Genomic DNA, 18,681 nt, shown 5'->3' with positions numbered 1-18,681 from the left:
GGTCTCCCACAAAGGTAACAGGGGTCGGGGTAAAAGAGGAAGACCCTCAATGCTCTGGATTGGCACTGGAGGTGCTCCAAGGGCTCAGATGTAACAATCATGTGCAGACGGTGCTTGACGGGGCAGGAGTCCACTCTGTTAGGTCGCTGTGATTCAGAACCGACTCGAGGGCTCTGACAACCACAGCCGGTTCTTTCATTTTGCACATGCTGTGGACCCCCATGCCTGTGACGGCAGGTCCGCCCAGGTCCCCTCGGCTTCCCTTGGCTGCATGTGCCGGCAGAGAAAAGAGGTGCATGTGAAGAGTGTGGCCAACAACCTTACGTGGACTGACCCAGATCGCTGCATTCAAACTAAGCAGAGTGAAACTGTGAACTCCCATTCAGACCAAAGTCTGAACGGCCTCCTTATCGCTAACCCGTGAGAAGAGATGTCAGTGTGCATGATCCATGACCCTGGAAAGAAGACACAAATAAGGAAGGAGACTTTGGCTGCACAGGGGCCCTGATCACAGAAGCCAAGTGGAGCGTTGCCGGGAGCTGCACAGGCAGAGAGAAAGCTTCTGGTGTCGGCGTCCCTAGAGAGTGAGACCGGTCCTGGGAAGGCCCTCGTGCTTGGTCCGGGAGTGGGGCAGCCAAACAGAGGACGACCTCGGCAAGATGGATGGACACGGTGGCCACCATGATGGGCTCGAGCATGAGGACCACTGTGAGGTTGGCGCAGGACCAGGACGCGGTCCCTTGTTGTCAGGAGGGTCGCTCTGAGTTGGCACCGACTCGATGGCACCTAACGGCAGCAACAGTAAAACTATACAGCTCCCCCCCGGCCCCCAGGGTTGCTTACTTCTGCCTAGAGTTTTGCTTTCAAATATCTTTTCCTAAGAGATGCACGTCTATTGAGGGAAGTCAGATGACTTATCCTGGGTCTCATGATGAGATGCACGTGGAATTGCCACAAGACTGCCTGTCCCTGACCCCAGGTTTCACTCTGCTCAGTAGTTAGCAAATTCCCTCCTGAAGCCGTACCTGGTTGACAACAGGCTTGTATTTGAGTCCTGGTTTGTTCAGAATGAGCTCCAGCTGCCTGCGGTTAAAGTTCGACACTCCAAGGGATTTCACCAAGCCGGCATCTTTGCAAGCTTCCAAAGCCTGTGTGTAAATACCAACTAGTCAAGAAGGAAGTGGCGGAGGGAAAGGAGGATTGGGGGTGGGGGGGGGAGATGAAGGAGGAGGAAGAGGAGGGAAAGGAAGAGGAGGAGGAGGGAAAGGAAGAGATGACGGAGGAGGAAGAGGAGGGAAAGGAGGAGAGGAGCCTGAAAAGACGCGAACTTGAAGGCAGCCTGTTTATCAGAATAAGAGGAGCCCTGGTGACCTATAAGTGACACAGTGGGCTGCTCACTGCAGGTGAGCAGTTCAAACCCACCAGCCAGCTCCTTGGGAGAAAGACGGGCTTTCTACTCATGTGGAGTCCCGGTCTGGAAACTCCCAAGGGCAGTTCTAGCCTGTCTTGTGGGGTTTGAGTCGGCATCGACTCCATGGCCTTGAGCTTGGTGTTTGCTTTGGTGAATTACACAAGGAGGAACGTCCCTGCGTTTCTATGAAGGGACAGGAATTCCGTGGTTCATTTGGCTGAGAAAGCACATGTTATATTTCCCCCTTATATCTTTACCGTGTACACCAGCCAAATAAAAGTCATCGTACTTCTTAAAATCTGTTCAGGTTTTCCTTATGCTGTGTACATTGATCAATTTTTGCAAATGTTTTGTATGTGTAAGAAAAATCTACATCCACCTGTCTGGGGATGTGATTCTCTCTCAATAGATGTAGATAGGTCCAGGCATAGCATTAGCTTTTCCTGTTTAATCAGCGATGAAAAGTCGGTGTCAGAAATCTCCCATATCTATATTGCTGGATTTATCAATGTCTTCTTGTTATTCTCTCAATTGTTCCTTTACATATTTTGAAGGTATTATAATGGTAAAGAAAACCAAACTCATGGCTATCGAGTCAATTCTAACTACGAGAGAGGGCAGATCTGCCCTTGTGGGTTTCTGAGACTTTTAACTCTTTATGGGAGTAGAAAGCCTCATCTTTCTCTCGTGGAGTGCCTGGTGGTTTCGAACTACTGACTCTGCAGTTAGTAGCCCAACTCATAACCATTATGCCACCAGGGCTCCTCTATTTGGTACATATATGTTTAAAATTGCTATGACTTCCAGGCTAATTGAATTTTAAAATCATTATACAGTGACTCTTTCCATACTTAATCATTTTTTAAAATGTAAGTCTATATTATCTGATATTAATAGAACTATGCCAACTTAAAAAAAAGTATTCAATGGTTTGGGCTCATACTTTAACTTTTATGTGTCCTAATGCTTTGGTGCAAGGATATCTGGTGGCATAGTGGGTTACACGGTGGTTGCTAACTGCAAAGTCAGCAGTTTGAACCCACCAGCTGGTACCTGAGTGAAAGGTGAGGCTCTCTGTTCCTAAGGAGATTGACAGCCTTGGAAAGCCCCGGAGCAGGTCTACTGTGTTCTGGAGGTTCACTAGGAGGCAAACCGGACTTGGCAGCAGTGGGTATGCTTAGGCGTTTCTTGTTTTTAATATTATCTGATAACCTCTGCCTTTTACTAGGTGAGTTTAGCTCATTTACATTCATTGTGTATAAATATCTTTAGACTGTTCTTCCCATTGAATCGATTATTTCAATTCATTCCACTGTTGCTAGGTTATTTTAAATAAAAATAGCCATAACAACAAAACTGTGACTTTTAGTTTATTTGGTTGTTTTACTTCAAATGGGTTTATTCCATATAGTTTATAATGGGGTTTTTGCTTTTGCTCCATCTCATAGCCTCTGCCTTTTAATTGGTGTGTTTATGATTATTTACATTTAATGTGATGATTGATACTATCAATTTTAAGTCTCCCATCTTATCAGTTATTTTCTATTTTCCCATCTATTCTTTTCCTCTTCTTGTGGATTATTTTTATTATTCCATTTGCATCTTAAATTTTCCTTAATTAAAATAAATATTTCTTCATATGGAGGTATTTCCTCACACTGATTTTTTTTCTTATTCTTTCCTATCCATCCTCACAATCACTTGAGGCAGAGTGGGTAAAGCTGGGATCTGCTAACTGCAAGGGCGGTGGTTCAAATCCACCAGTGGGAGAAACTCCATGGAGTAGTTCTACTCTGTCCTGTAGGGTCACTCTGAGTTGGAATCGACAAGATTACAGTGGGTTCATTTTCTGGATTTGGTTACATCTATTCAACTATTTATTACATCTACATCTGATATTGTTCTTCATTATTTTTGCCTTTAAAATTAAATTTCATATTGCTAATAACTTTTTAAAATCCCCTTTAACATAATAATTGGCTAACTTAGAAATTCTTGATCCTTACCCCTTAAAACAACTCCACATGTACATGCCTGTATTTAGACCTCTATAAATGTCCTTTGCCTCCTAGTTCCTTCCTCTATTTCCTTTTACTTTCCACTTGTCCCACTATTTGGGTTTCAGTAATTCCTCTCAGTTACATTGCCCTTGATCACGCCCTACTAGGTCTGCTATACCCTCCTCCCCACCGATTTTTGGATTACTTGTTGTTCCCTTGTGGCTGGGTTTGGTAACAACCACTTCCTTACCCTCTCCCCCTCTCCTATGTCTCCCCAGAACTGTAAGTCCCCGTTGGTTTCTCCTCCAGATTGTTTATCCCACCTATCTTATCTAGATAGACCTGCAGAGATAATAATATGCACAAAAAACAAGACAGAACAAAACAAAGCAACAAAAGAAAACAAAACAACAACAACAACAAAAACCATTGACCAAAGGAAAAAAAAGAAAGAAAGAAAAGCCTGTAAATAGTTGGGGGTCTCTTTGTTGACCTTGAGAAGTGTTTTCTGGTCCAATGTGATGGGGTGTCATGCTCTGGCCCCAAAGTCCACTTTTGGTATTAACTGGGGACTTCATTGCTCTACTCCACTTACCCTTCCATTGAACGCCTTTAGTGTTTTGCTTTGTTGTGGTGGGGTCTGATCGGGCACACTTCCCACACTGTGTCTCCAGTGTTGTCCCCCATAGGGGTATGGGAAAGTAAGGGATATGTCTTGTAGTGGAGCCGGTCATATGGGCCTCTCTGTGGACTGGATGCTCTGAGCAGGGATATCATCCTCAAGGTTTTGTGGGCCATCATATGTTCCACTCTCTCTCCCTCCCCCTTCATTTGCTCCCCGTGTGTGCTGATCAGACATGTCCCTCTCCCTGAGCTGTAGCTTCAGTGCTATCCTCTGAAGTAAATTCTTCTGGGGGGAGGGAAGTCTGCCCATGTAGGCATGTACATATGAAAATATATTTATATATGATGATGGAGAAATAGATCTATGTGCGTATATTTATAAGTTTAGGATTAAAGTAGCAGATGGTCATTGGGCCTCTACTCAAGTACTCCCTCAATGTAAGAACACTTTGTCCTATTAAACTGGTATTCCATGATGCTCACCTTCCCAACATGATCGCTGAAGACAAGACGTGTGCCTAAGCACATGTAGTGAAGAAAGCTGATGGTGCCAGGCTATCAAAAGATATAGTGTCTGGGGTCTTAAAGGCTTGAAGATAAACAAGCAGCCATATAGCTCAGAAAAAAACAAAGCCCACATGGAAGAAGCACACCAGCCTGTGCGATCACGAGGTGTCGAAGGGGTCAGATATCAGGACTCAAAGAACAAAAAGTTATATCATTGTGAATAAGGGGATGTGAGGAGTGGAGACACAAAGCCCATCTGCAGGCAACTGGACATCCCCTTACAGAAGGGTTACGGGGAGGAGATTAACCAGTCAGGGTGCAGTGTAACTCCGATGAAACCTTCAACTTTCTCTAGTTCTTTAATGCATCTCTCCCCCCCCCCCCCAACTCTCATGATCCCAATTCTACCTTACTAATCCGGCTAGAACAAAGCATGTACCCTCGTACAGATAAGAGCTGGAAACACAGAGAATCCAGGACAGATAAATCCCTCAGGACCACTGGTGAGAGTGGCAATACCTGGAAGGTGGAGGGAAGGTGGGGTAGAAAAGAGGAATTGATTACAGGATCTACATATAATCCCTTCCTTGGGGGATGGACAAGAGAAAAGTGGGTGAATGGAGATGTCAGACAGTGTAAGACATGACAAAATGATAATAATTTATAAATTATCAAAGGTTCATGAAGTAGGGGGTGTGGGGACAGAGGGGAAAAATGAGGAGCTGATACCAAGGGCTCAAGTAGAAAAAGAATGTTTTGAGAATGATGATGGCAAGAAATTCACAAATGTGCTTGACACAATGGATGTATGTATGGGTTATGATAAAAGTTGTATAAGCCCCCAATAAAATTATTTTAAGAAGCAAAACAACAACTCAGATCTCCAGGTGCTACCCTTTGGGGGAAAGCCAAAAAACCCTCACTGTCATGGAGTCAATGCCAACACTGAGCAACCTTACCGGACAAGACAGAACTGCCCTTGTGAGTTTCCCAGCCTGTGACTCTACAGGAGTAGGAAGCCCTGTTTCTCTCCAGCAGAGGAGCTGGTGGTCTTGAACTGCTGGCCTTGCAGTTAGCAGCCCGACACCACATCCAGGGGAAGCACTCAGGAGAGTGTAGCATTCTAGACTTTGGCATTTGGAATGGGAAGTTGTGGGGGAAGCAGTGGCTATAGTCGCAAAGTGACTCATGTTCTTCTCTCACAGCGCAGGCCTTCAGAGCTACTCCGGCTTGATTGCTGAGGGCCTGGAACAAGAGTCCTACGTTTCTGCACATGTGGAGCAGGCAATGTTCATCCCATGGGAGGAGAGGCCAAAGGGGAAAAAAGATCTCTGTAACTTCCCTCCCACATTACCCTCTCCCTGGTTGTTAGATTACCTCCTACTCTAGGAAAAGCTGCCACATTGTCTCAGAAACAAAATCATTCAAAATACACCTCTCTGGTCAGCAGGCATCAGAATTGACTCAGGGGCAGTGCATCTCAAGTACTGTTTTGTGTCAATTGGACTAAGGCAGGATTGTCCATGATTTGGCAGTTGAGACATAGCAAACACGCCATGCTCCCATGATGAGCTCTGTGCAGGGGTGTGGCCTGCTTCCAACACAAGTGGATGCAGTGGAAAAGTTTGCTTGCTGTTTGCTGAGTCTGGACCTTGCATCTGGCTCATCATTTGACTGACCTACAGTTCCTTGGACTTGAGCCTGGGGATCCTAGGACCCCCCCCCCCCCAAAGAGCCTGCCATCTCCGCTGAGCTTGGAGTCAGGCACCTTGACATCCAGCCTGGCTTCTGACCTACTGACCTTGAATTCATCAGCCCTTGCAGCTACATGAGTCAGGAGAAGCTACCAGTCTGTCACCTGACCCGCTGTCCTGGAACTTGTCCACCTCTACTACTGTGTGAGCCATTTCCTTGGTATGAGTTTCTCTGCATGAACACACACATACGCTTCATTGCTCTTGCTTCTTCAGAGAACCCAGCCTACAACAATTATACAGGAGTTTTCTTGTTTCCACCCTTGAGGAAGCATGTTAGTTTAGAAGCTTGGTTAAAAAAAATTATTTTCCAGTTTTTCATGTACTCTTAAAAAAACAATAAAGTTCGCCTCTTTTGGGAATCATATTGTTAATTTGGGAGGGGGGAATTTCAGAAACGGTAACAATGAATGACTATATCCCATATTTTTGGTAGTTACTGCTACATTATGATGTATGTCCTTTACTTTCCTCCCTGCTGATTCACCTCCCCCACTTCCGAGGAGCTCTTCTCTCCCAGCAAAGGAAAACAGGATGGTTTCACACCCAGGCTGGAGAGGTAGCACGTCCACATTGCTTTCGCTTTTCCTCTCCATCAGCCATTGCATCTCTCCCTAGTTCTGGAAGCAGGAATTAGATCGTGGTTCTAAAATGAAATTTTTAAAATAAGAGACCCAGTTGGACTTACCTCCCACACAGCACACAGATTGGACTTGTAATAGATCCATTTACCATGCTCGTCCCTGGGATAGGGGTTGTCTCCAGGCTACAAAAGAGAACAAGTGGATTAATTTTCTTTATACTGGGAGATTAAAATGATAATATTTGACTCGCTGTGATAGTTGGGCTTCTTGTGCCAACTAGGCTCTCGTAGGAACATGTGGGCGAGTTTATTCAGGTAGCGGCTTGATTGGAGGGCGCCCGAGATAAATGGCTCTGTGAAGTTGGCCCATCCTTTCTTCCTGGTGTTGGGCCAGCGCGCTGCTGCAAGACCTAGTTCTTTACCTCAGCCATGTGCTGTGCTACCTGTGGGCTGAGCTGACCTGTGGGCTGTGTGCCCGGTATCGCTAGAGCTTGAGACTCCATTAGGACCTGCTTTGCCACACTGCTGGTGGATCCTGCCGCCTCCATCCTCCATCGGCACCTGCTTCACTGCCCTCCTGCACTGCTGGCCTCTGCTGCCCCTCAGCTTCTCCTCTTCCTGCTGTTTCCTTCCTACCCTGAGGCCACTCCTCTTGCCTGAGGGCAGATCCACATTAGCTACCTTGACCTTGGGCCAGCAGCCTGAGGGAGTTGCAGGACCTTCAGATGTTAACTGTTCCATGGAAGTGAGTTGAGCTGAGTCCTCTGAACTGCTGTGTGGATGAATTAGCTATTGAATCTCTTCTCAGTGTCTAAAACTATCCTTTTATGCAAATATACAATCATAAGTGTCCTGGTGTCGTTTCTTGAGAGAACCCTGCCTAACACACACGCCAACATGGCTCTGATCATAGGAAAGCAGTTTAAGACACGCATGGGGCCGGTAAAGAAGCACTGCTACACAACCCAAGACCTGTGTTCAACAAAAATGTCAATGTGGGGAGCTAGTGTTCCTTGACACGTCCCCCATCTGGTTTACACAGAGTGAAGGTGGCATTTCCATGTCTCTAACCCTTCCCAGGAGAAAAGGGTGCTCTTTGATTTATACCACATTAAAAAGACCGTTTTATCATCCTCAAAGGACTCATATCAGGCTCCTTTTGAATGTTCCTAGAATCTGGGGAAGAAAAATAAGTCTGACGGGGCTCTGTAGTGGATGAAGGTTTCCGAGGGAAATTTCCCCAGGACACCCCTGCTTCCCTCAAAAAATGAGCAGGTGCATTGTCACGGTGGGAAAAATGCCACAGTACAATTTTTCCTGGATTTTTTCTCACCAATGAAGTTTTCGATTTTCTGAAAAATAATAAGCACTAGTGATCATCCTGTGTGCTTGAGATAGTTAAACTTTATTGTGTCAACCTGGCCAATAAACACATGTGGGGTTCATTGAAGGGCGGAGAGATAAATGGCGCAGTGAGTCTCGCCTTTCTAGTTCTTGGGTCTCTTGGTTTTTGATGGTTGGATCAGGGTGAAGCCTACTTCTCCAGTTCCCTGCTTCAGCTGGCAAGGCTCACTTCCTGAAAGACATCCCTGAGGAGAAGACACATGGACCTACCCTGATGCAGTCCTGTGGGCTGGATAAGCTGCATGGAGACCCCTGCCAGGGCTGAGATGCTTACATGTTCACTGATTTGACTTTCCTCCTGCAGTCAGCATCATTGCATGTGCTTTGTGAGTTGATGAGGACTTTTTAGATTGGTGTTGAACTTATGGACTTGGACAGCACTGGGTTGGGATATTTCTTAATGTACACTTGGCCTGTATATAAAACTCTCTCTTATACATATGAGTTTCTGTGGATTTGTTTCCCTAGTTGACCCAGACTAACAGAGTGCTTAAAAAAAACAAACCTAGAAAGAGCATCCCTTTGTAATACCACAAAACAGTCCCCGAAACCTTCTGAGCTGCCTTATTTGCCTTGACTTTAACTGACCCAGTGGATCTGGAAAATGTTGTTTTGATTGGACCCTGTCTTTTTGAGGGCACCAAAATTAGACTAAGACCAATGTACTGCTGAGAGGATTGGTAGATATCCACCAATCACAGAGACATATTTAAATGATTTTTGTTTGAAATAAACCTGTGCATGTATGAACTGAAACCATAGTAGCAATACCTGGTTTTGGGTTTTTTTTGCTTTTCCTCATATTTATACTTTGATATAATTATATAAAACATATTTATTGCCTATAAAATCTCCCCTTTATAGAATCATCCAGAAATTCTTTATTTTGTCCTAGAGAGGTGACACATTAGTCTTAGTATTACCCCCTGGCTTTAATTTTGAGTTGAATGAATTTTTCCTTTATCCATCAACAGGTGTTTTTTATTAAGCCATCAAGTTCTTTCTTAAAAATTCTTGCCAGCGGTTCTATGGAAAGGAATCCTACAGTTTTCTGGAGAATTATGATTACTATGAAATATAGTCTATTGCATTTACGTTGAAAGATTGCAGAGTTCTCTAGTTGCTGAACTAGTCAGATGTCACACTACAACCTTCAGAAACTAACCTGAGCGAGTGCAAGTAGAAGATGCAATGTTCAGCCAAGAGATTAGCATGTCTCAGGAAAGATGAGACGGGACAGGAAAGACGAGAGCAAGACATGGAAACCCATCTGCCATGCAACTGGGACTCACATCCTGTCTTTCTCACGCTGTGCTTCTGCTTCATGCTCTTTTTCTGTTGGCGCCCAATCCAAAACCTTTGCTGTCCACAGAAATGGATCACTCTCAACTTACAATTATTGGGTGAGAGCGTCTGATTGGGCTAGATTGCATCAGGTCCCATCAATGGACAGGCCAGAAATGAGCACAGGGAAAGGATGCTGCACTTGAAGTCTTGCTACAAGGAGACAATCTTTGAACTTTATATTGTGAATTGGATGAAGGTTACACAGCAGATCATACCCCTTTACATTCAACAATCCATCCATACTTTGGTTTCTCTCATGCATTGCAATCCCCACACTGGAGCCTCCTTTGTCCCATTGGTCCCCTGTGTTTCCTTTTTCCATGCCCCCTAGCCTTCCTTAGGTAAACGCTGTCCTTTTGAACTCCAGTGGTTGAACTTATGATTGATGATTCTAAGATTGATATCAATGTTCCCCTTATTGACCTATTAGTTGACTGATAATTAAGCCATGGAAGTGACATTAGTTTCAGACCTCCATAGTCTCTAACTAGTAACTATGGTCTTTTAAAAACATATGAGTTTTCTTGCTCATTTCCCCCCCCACTCATCCCAAGACCTTATAATGTGATCCCTTGCAGAAGAGTTCATAGTGGTAGCCGGGCACCATCTAGTTCTCCTGCTCTCAGGGTCATGGAGACTGATGCTCCAATGAGACTATCCTTTTTGGCAGGACAGAAAAGAGGAGGAGTCGGAGTTGTTGAGATAAACGTAAGATAGCTTGAATTCTGACTTCAACTCGGAGACAACATGTCTGAGTGATTCCTAATGATTTCTACTCTTATTTCGATCACTTCACATTCAGCCTCTTTAACAATGGACTTAGTAGTTGAAAAATGTCCTCAAAGTTCCCTTGATTTTATCTTAAATGGTCCCTGCTGCTTTACCAGCTAAGGGTAAGCACTGCATAGCACAGCCCCGGGAGGCATCATTTACATCAATGGACATAATGTAAATGGATCCCCTAGAAATGTTCACCATTGACATTGAAGAACTTATAGTCTTATCTGGCCTACTGTAATGACCCGTCCTTGTTTCCAGACCTCCTTGATTCTATGCTCACACGTAGGCCAGAAAAAAAAAATCTTCCAAAATCACCATCGAGATCTTATTACTCTCATGTGCCAGTATCTTCAATTATCCTCAAGGATCTGGAAGAATCCAATCTACATTTCTTAAACAGCTGCTTATTGTCTTTTATGGTAATGCCCGAAATTACCTGGTCAGTCTTACCTCTGAATACATGTTTTTTACATTAGCTACAGTCATGGGTTCTTAACTCACACCATATGTGTTAGGCCAGTTCAACTGGAGAAACAAAGTGCAGAGACATTCATATATGTATAAGAAAGATCTTTATATAAAGAAGTAACTACATATCAAGGAAACATCCCAGCCCAGTCCAATTCAAGGCCATAAGTCTGATACTAGCCCATAGGTCCCTCTTCAGACTTGCACAGCCGCAGGCAATGATGCAGGACGATCACAGGCTGGTGGGTAAAAAGCCGTGTGGATCCACAGCTGGTGGAAAATGGCAGGGCTCTGGCAGCTCCCAGGGTGGACATCAAATAGGAAGGTGAAGGCAGGGGGAAGGGTACTACCTAGGGCCCTCCTTATGAGAAGGCCACACTCACAAGCGGCACCATCAGGCTGTCACCTGATTGCCAGGTTAGATACCATCCCTACACATTTATATATCTTCAAGTAGACATAAAATTATAAACCTACCACACCATATTTTTCCTCATTCCTGTATCTTTGTGCCAGCCAATCCTTTTCCCAAGATGGCCATCGCCATCATCAACAGCCCTGTCCTAACCACCCCAGGCTTTAGATGAGAGTCCAAACTTACAGAAAAGCAGCAGGCCTACCGTTGCATACTAATAAGAGACACAGCTAGCCAAAGCCTTTTAAATACACGTGTGAGGATCGGGTTTAGAGGACAGCAATCTACTTATAAGTTGCTGTCCAGCTCAATTTCTCAACACCACCTCATGGATGAAGACAAGCATGGACATTTTCCTGTGAACCCAGAACATCCCCAAGGTGCATGCCCAGTTACCTGTCCTTTGGCTTATTTCAACGATGAACTCCTCCTTGCTGTACATTTTAGTGATGAGTTGGAAATGTTGTCTATGGCACTAAGAAGGCCAGCTTCTTGTTCTAAAAGTGCCTCCTTACGGACCTCCAGTCAGGGCTGTGTGGGTCTTCCTGGTTGTCTGCTCCAATACCAGTTTAACACATCAGTGGCCTCCAAATACTTCTGCTCCTGCAGGCCCACTAAGCTCAGCTCCTATCCTAGTTTTGTGCACATGATTCATTGACGATGTGCAGTGCTGTGGTATGTCGCCCATCAGTGCAAACAGTGATTAAAAAACAGACACAAATCAGTTGCTATCATGTTGATGACAATTCTTGGTGACCGTAGACCAAAATAATCACTACTACTACTCATGGCCCTCAAGTCTGTTCTGACTCACGGGGATGCTACAGACCAGGGTAGACCGGCCCCTGTGGGTTTCCGAGACCGTTATTCTTAGCAGGTGTAGAAAGCCTCATCTTTCTCTCACTGACTTTGCAGTTCGCAGCCCAATGAGTAATCCACTCCACCACCAGGACGGAGATTAAATAAATATAATCAACCCCCCTATTAACTCCATGCCCTCCGACTGGCATAAATAACCACTCTGTTTCATTTTCCTCCTGTAAACTCCCAGCATTTGTTGTGACTTTCTAGTTGCAGCAGGAATATTCAAGATGTGTTATGTTCCATGAATAACTCATATTAGGAGTGGCTAAGTGGTGCACATGATTAATGCACTCAGCCGTTAAGCAAGAGGTGAGAGGTTCAAGGCCATCTATAGCAACTGGTAATCTACTCCCCAGAACTCAGACCTTGAAGCCCTGAAGAGCCCAGTACTACAACACACACATGGGGTTCTCACGAGTCAGACGACTCAGTGGCAGCCAGAACATTTGTAGTTTCTGCCTCAGTAATTCTGCTTGCTTGTCAACGTGACACTTTAAAAATGATACAGTGCTGTGACATTTCATCCAGAAAGTTGTTTTAAGAAATCTTGAGATCGACTGAGACTGTGGCCTTAGTCACCCTTCAGGCTTGCAGCTGAACGCACTCCTATAGCTTCATTGTCAGTGTAACGGATGCTTAAGCGGAGCAGTAGCATCGAGGAGGTCCGCACGCAGCAGAATAACCAATCATCTGAGCTTAGAAGGGTGGCCCTTACTCAAGGACAAAGCTCAGGAGGGTTAGGAAGGGAGGAGGAATAGAAACAAGAGACACGGGGAGGAAATGGGGTAGGGATGTTACATCGTGGGGATGGCAGTGAATGAGATGAAACACAACGTGGATGAATTGCTGAAGGACCTGACCTGCTCCATCAACCTTCCCCTCATTCACAGTACAAGAAGGAAACCATGAGGTTCACAAGGTGTGTTAGTCTGGGCACTTTAGAGAAACAAATCCACAGAAACTCATGTATAAGAGAGAGTTTATATAAAGGTTAAGTGCACTTTAAGAAAACATCCCAACCCAGTGCTGCCCAAGCCCACAAGTCCAACATTAACCCATATGTCCAACACCAATCCACAAAGTCCTCCTCTGCATCACAAAACAGATGCAAAGATGTTAACTGTGGAGGAAAGCTGAGTCAGTGAATGGGTAAGCATCTCAGCGCTGGCAGGGGTCTCCACATAGGTGCTCCAGCACCCAGGGCTGCATCGGGATAGGTCCATGTGGCTTCTCCTCGGGGATGACTTGCAGGAAGTGAGCTTTGCCAGCTGAGGCAGGGAACTGGCTAAGGCAGCTGCACCCTGGTCCTACCATCAGATAGCAAGAGACCCGAGAACTAGAAAGGCGAGGCTCACTGAGCCATTTATCCCTCCTCCCTTCAATTAACCTCACATGTGTTTATTGCCCAGGTTGGGACAATACACTAACTACCTCACAAGGTATCTCAGAGTCTGGCTCCAAAGACTACTGATGTCTCGCCTCTAGGTTCTGTGGGGAGGACATGCCACGATCACGTACCCGTTTCTACTGCAAGAGGTTTTATCGTCTGTGCCTCTGAACACTTGTTCTCTGTCGTTGGTCAGTGCCATCCACTCTGTATCAACTCGAATAGCCTCCAGGTGACAGAGGAGAACTACCCAGAGGACTTTTCTTGGCTGGAATTTCATGGAAGTCGATGCCCAGGTTTTACTCCCACAGACTCACCGGGTGGGTTTGGGGTAACAGCCCATCTCAGTTGGCAGCTAAGTTCTTACTCCTTCTGCCACCAGGGCTTCTTCAGATTAGGTATAAAAAGACTCCCTGACCTTCTTCCAAAAGCGTTCACTAGTCATTTGTTAGGGACACTAGCCTAACTAGGACACTAGTGTCTGGCTGCTAACCAAATGGTTGGTGGTTCAAGCCTACCAGCTGCTCTGTGGGAGAAAGATGAGTCAGCCTGCTCTCATAAAACTTTATGCTCTCAAAGCCCTCAGGAGCAGTTCTACATTGCCCAATGAGTTGGTTCTGACTCAACCCAATGGCAGTAGGTTTGCTTTTGGAGTTATTTATTAGCCACAGAGGGATGAATTTCAGTTTTTTCACTTTTATGTACAGGCTCTCCTCGGTAATCTGACTTTCTCTAAATTTTAAAGAGTCAGCTAAGGACTCTGCCATTTGAACAGCATCTGAACTAAGTCTGGACTCAAGCTAAGGTTCTGAAGTGGAGATTCCCTGTGGCCCACAGTGCTGGGCATCGTAGACGGGAGAGGAGAAGGGAAGAAGGAAATGTGGGCAAGGAGAACTGTTGTAATGGACATTGAACCTTAGTGGAGCCTGAACTTTCTCTCACAGCCTCAACTTTATCTCCTGTAGCCTCGACTTTTGTTTTGGTGAAATGAAGCTATCAAAAACAGAATAAAGCCTTGGAAACCCACGGGGCAGTTCTACTCTGTCCCCTAAGGGGTCTAGGAGTCAGAATCAACTTGATAGCCATGAGCTCTGAGTTTGGAGACAAGTATTTTTTTAAATCGTTTTATTAGGGCTGATACAACTCCTATCATAATCCATATATACATCAATTGTGTAAAACACATTTGTATATTCCTTGCCCTCATCATCCTGAGAATAATTTCTCTCCACCTAAGCCCCTGGCATAGCCCCGCATCACAGCAACACACAAGCCACCACAGCACGACAAACTGATCAATGGCAGCCGTGGGATAAAGAAGAACCAAGGACAACTGCTCATTGGAATGATGGGGCTGGTAAAGATTATGGAAAGTGCCAGAGAACCAACACCGTCTGCCTTGGAAGAAGTACAGCCAGAATGCTCCTAAGAGACATGGATGCCGAGACTTTACCTCAGGAACGTTGGGCATGTTTTAGGAGAGATGGTCCCTTGAGAAGGTCATCATGTTTGGTAAGGTAGCAGGCGAGAGAAAGAGGGAGACGTCAACAAGGCGGTGGACACAGTGGCTGTGTTGCTGGGTTCACACAGAAGAATGGTGGTGAGGTGGCACAGGATGAGGCCGTGTTTCCTTCTGTCGCACGCAGGGTCACTGTGAGTCAGAACCGACTGGGCGGCAGCCAGCAAGAACAACGTGGATGTCAAAACAAAACACTCACTGCCATCCAGTCCACGCTGACTCATAGCGACTCCCTGGACTCCTGAGACGGAGACTGTCTATGGGAGTAGAGAGCCCAGACGTTCTCCCACAGAGCTGCCTGCCGGTGGTTTCGAAGTGCAGACAGTGTGAATTGCAGCCCCGCGTGCAACCACCACACCACCAGGGCTCCTATGGGGAGATGTGATGGTGCCAAATCACGAAGCAGCGTTCTGCTGTGGTTGCTGACCTCCACCACCTGGCAGAGGCCTAACCTCCAGACATTTGCGCTCACCTGTAAAGCCATGGGCATTTCGATGATGTAGAGATCTACGTAGTCCAGCTGCAGAGCCCCCAGCGTCTTCTCTAGGGCTGGCCTGACCATCTCCGGGACAAGTTTTGTGGCCCACAGCTGAAAGAAGAGAAGAGAAATAGTAAATTCAAAGGCACACCATTTACAATAGTCTCTGCCAGCGCGTCCATGCAGGCTCCTGGCGACCCGCTGGGGTTTCAGAGACTGTGACTACAGAGTAGAAAGCCCAGGCTTTCGCCCAAGTTGCTGCTGGTGGTTTCCAACTGCTGACAAGGTAGACCGTAGCCCAGTGGGTAACCAACTCACCATCCTCTTCTTCCTCTTCTGTAATACTGTATTGTTCTTCCAGGGAAGCTTTGCACAGCAGTTGAGGTTCATGTTCAACATTTTCTGCACAAACTATTCAGCAACATTGGTTACAAGTGATAACATTCTCACCGTTTCCATTCTGCCTGCTCTGTTTCCATTAATCGAGTCTCCCTGTTCCCTGATACTCTGGTCTTTGTTTTAAAGTCACTGTTGACTGTGGGGTTTCGTTCCCACTGCCATCAAGCGGATTCAGGCACCGAGCAGCCCTGCCGAGGGTTTCTGCGGCTGTCGGTCTCCATGGGAGCAGGTGGCTTCATCTTCCTCCTCTCGTGGTTTTGAACCACTGACTTGGAGGTTAACAGCCCAGTGCTCACTTGCTCATTTGACAACACCTTCCGGGCTCCTTGTTTGGCTATATCTATCTCTATCTAATCTAAATCTATATCTATACCTATACCTACATCTATATCTATATCTATATGAGAAGGACTTACAGGTGGCATTCATTGTTTTGTGATACAGACTGTTATTAACTCGCAGGTGACCCCAGGCGTTGATGTCAGTTCCAGATTTGCAGTCTCCCAGGGCAACAGTATCAGAGACTCTTCCCCTCTCAAAAGGTCCAGTTGGTCTGTCTCTTGGTTTGTTCGCTTTTAATCCTGTTGTGGGGGTGGTTCTGCTCCATCTCCCCCCTGCCCCCGCATGTGATCAGCGCCCATCAGCTGTGGCCATGATTAACTGGTCAATAGTGGTCCCTGGGCTCCACCGAGGTCTTCTGCCTTCAGGGCAGATGGTGCTGTGGTTTGTGCAGGTTCTTTGTCCTCTAGACAAGCGTCTCCTTTGGGCCTTTGGTTTCCTTTTTCCTATTTTGCTCTGGATAGGTAGAGACTGCCAGCTGTATCCCCTCTTGCTTTCTCTACCGAGCATTCACCTACATCATACTTCCTTATATACTTTTAAACATAGGTTAATGCAAAGAAAGCAGGCTCTCAGAAAACCAAATCCTTCGTGGTTTGGAATTACACCGAGTTACCTTACAAGAAATCCTTGGTTTTGAAAGCCCCCTGTCTTTGCTTTTAACACGTCCAAGTGGTTTTGAGAGGCGGATTTGCTCAATGCGATATCGCATTTCATTTCTGGACTGGGCATGGATGGTGGGTGCAAGTAAATTGAGATTCCTGACAAAAATCGGAGTCTGGGTGTTGTTGTCAGGTAACTGTTGGACTGACTGCCTACTGCAAGGTGGCTGTTCAAACCCACCAGCCACTCTTTGGGAGAATTATGTGGATCCCACAGAGATTCACAGCCCAGGAAACCTTATACAGTGTTGCTATGAGTTGGAATTGACTCAGTGGCTGTTGCCGGTGAGTTGACAAAAAGCTGCAGGAAGAGCTACAGCTGGGCAAGTGGTCAATGGTTGCAGCAGGGTCCTGCTCGGGCCCTCGGGCAATCCTGCGCTGCAACGTCACTTCATCTTACGCTGCTTCCTTAGGCCTAGGCTGTCATACAGACCTGTCTTGGGGCCGAGCCATGTGGATAAGTGAGGGTTGGGTGCCACAAGGTAAGTGGCTAGTCAAATCAGAAATTAGTAACCTAGAGTTCTGAAGGTGGATAGTTAAACTTCAGGATGCCAGTCAGGCCACACTCTGTCCCTGTAGGGAAAGAGCCTCTCTCGTCTCCTGGCTTCGGGTGGCCCCGGCATCCCTTAGCTTGTAGATGCACCATCATCTCTGTGTGCCTGTATGCCCCTGTCTCTCCTCTGTCACAGGACGCACGCTGCTCCAGTGTGACACCCTGTTGCCCTAAGGCAGGATTTCTCAACTTTCTTAATGCCTGTGTGCTTTAATACAGTTCCTCATGTTTTGGTGACCCCTAACCATAAAATTATTTCTTTGCTACTTCATAACTGTAATTTTGCTACTGTTATGAATCATAACTTGAATTTTATTAATATTATGAATGCATAATGTCTGATATGAAGGATGTATTTTCATGGTTACAAATCAAACATAATTGAACATAATTAAAGCATAGTGATTAATCATAAAACAATATGTAATTCTATATTGTGAAATATTTATGTGTTTTCCGATGGTCTAATGTGAGCCCTGTAAAAGGGTCATGTGATCCCAAAGGGGTCACGACCCACAGGTTGAGAACCGCTGCCCTAAGGGGTAAAGTCTTCAGAGACTCATTCCCAAACAAGTAGAACAGAGGTTTTCAGTGCTCCTAGGAGCGAGAATGGAAAGTTGCTCATGTTATCAGGACAGACCAGTCCCTGGATAAGGACAATGTATTTGGTCCAGTGGAGGGTCAGGAAAAAGTAGGAAACCCCAAAGCAATGGCTGCAGCCGCTGGCCCCAGCACAGCAATGGTTGAGAGACTGGTGCAGGGCCAGGCAGGGTTGTTCTGCCACACACAGGGTCGCTAAGAGGGGGAACCACCCACACAGTCCCTGAACACTACCTCCTCCCCATCACTGTCCCCTTGCAACCCTCTCCCACGGAAGCACACAATAAATTCACAAAAATCTGAGCCCATTCTTGGTGGGAAGATGTCCACCCAAGTTACCTTCCACGTACAGGCGAGAGAGTACTTTCTGTGGAAACAAAACTACAAACTCCCTGTCATCCAGGCCATGCTGCCTCGTGCCAGCCCTGCAGGACAGGGAGGAACTGCTCCTGTGAGTTTCTGAGACTGTCACTCTGTCCCTGGCAGTAGAAAGCCTCCTTTCTCCTGAAGAGGGGCTGGCGGTTTTGAACTGCTGACCTTGTGTTAACAGCCCAGTGGGTAACCACTACCCCACCAGCACTCCCTCT

The 18,681-nt window shown here is 46.0% G+C and overlaps 1 protein-coding gene across 4 annotated transcripts in view; it reads right to left on the bottom strand.

Moving 5' to 3' along the window:
* Positions 1–18,681, bottom strand: part of LOC142456594 (aldo-keto reductase family 1 member D1-like) — a 43,751-nt gene that overhangs the window by 9,101 nt on the left and 15,969 nt on the right. For 3 of the 4 annotated variants that reach the window (XM_075557745.1, XM_075557746.1, XM_075557747.1), the window contains 3 exons: positions 15,536–15,652; positions 6,985–7,062; positions 1,026–1,148 (listed from right to left, as the gene is read on the bottom strand). In XM_075557745.1, coding sequence (XP_075413860.1) covers positions 1,026–1,148; positions 6,985–7,062; positions 15,536–15,652 — 318 coding nt within the window. The remainder of the gene's footprint in view (positions 1–1,025; positions 1,149–6,984; positions 7,063–15,535; positions 15,653–18,681) is intronic. The other variant, XM_075557748.1, reaches the window with a different exon arrangement.

Source organism: Tenrec ecaudatus, chromosome 9, assembly GCF_050624435.1.
Source record: "Tenrec ecaudatus isolate mTenEca1 chromosome 9, mTenEca1.hap1, whole genome shotgun sequence".
Classification (NCBI taxonomy): domain Eukaryota; kingdom Metazoa; phylum Chordata; class Mammalia; order Afrosoricida; family Tenrecidae; genus Tenrec; species Tenrec ecaudatus.
The sequence above is the reverse complement of the archived record's forward strand: the minus strand, read 5'-3'. Positions and strand labels throughout refer to the sequence as shown.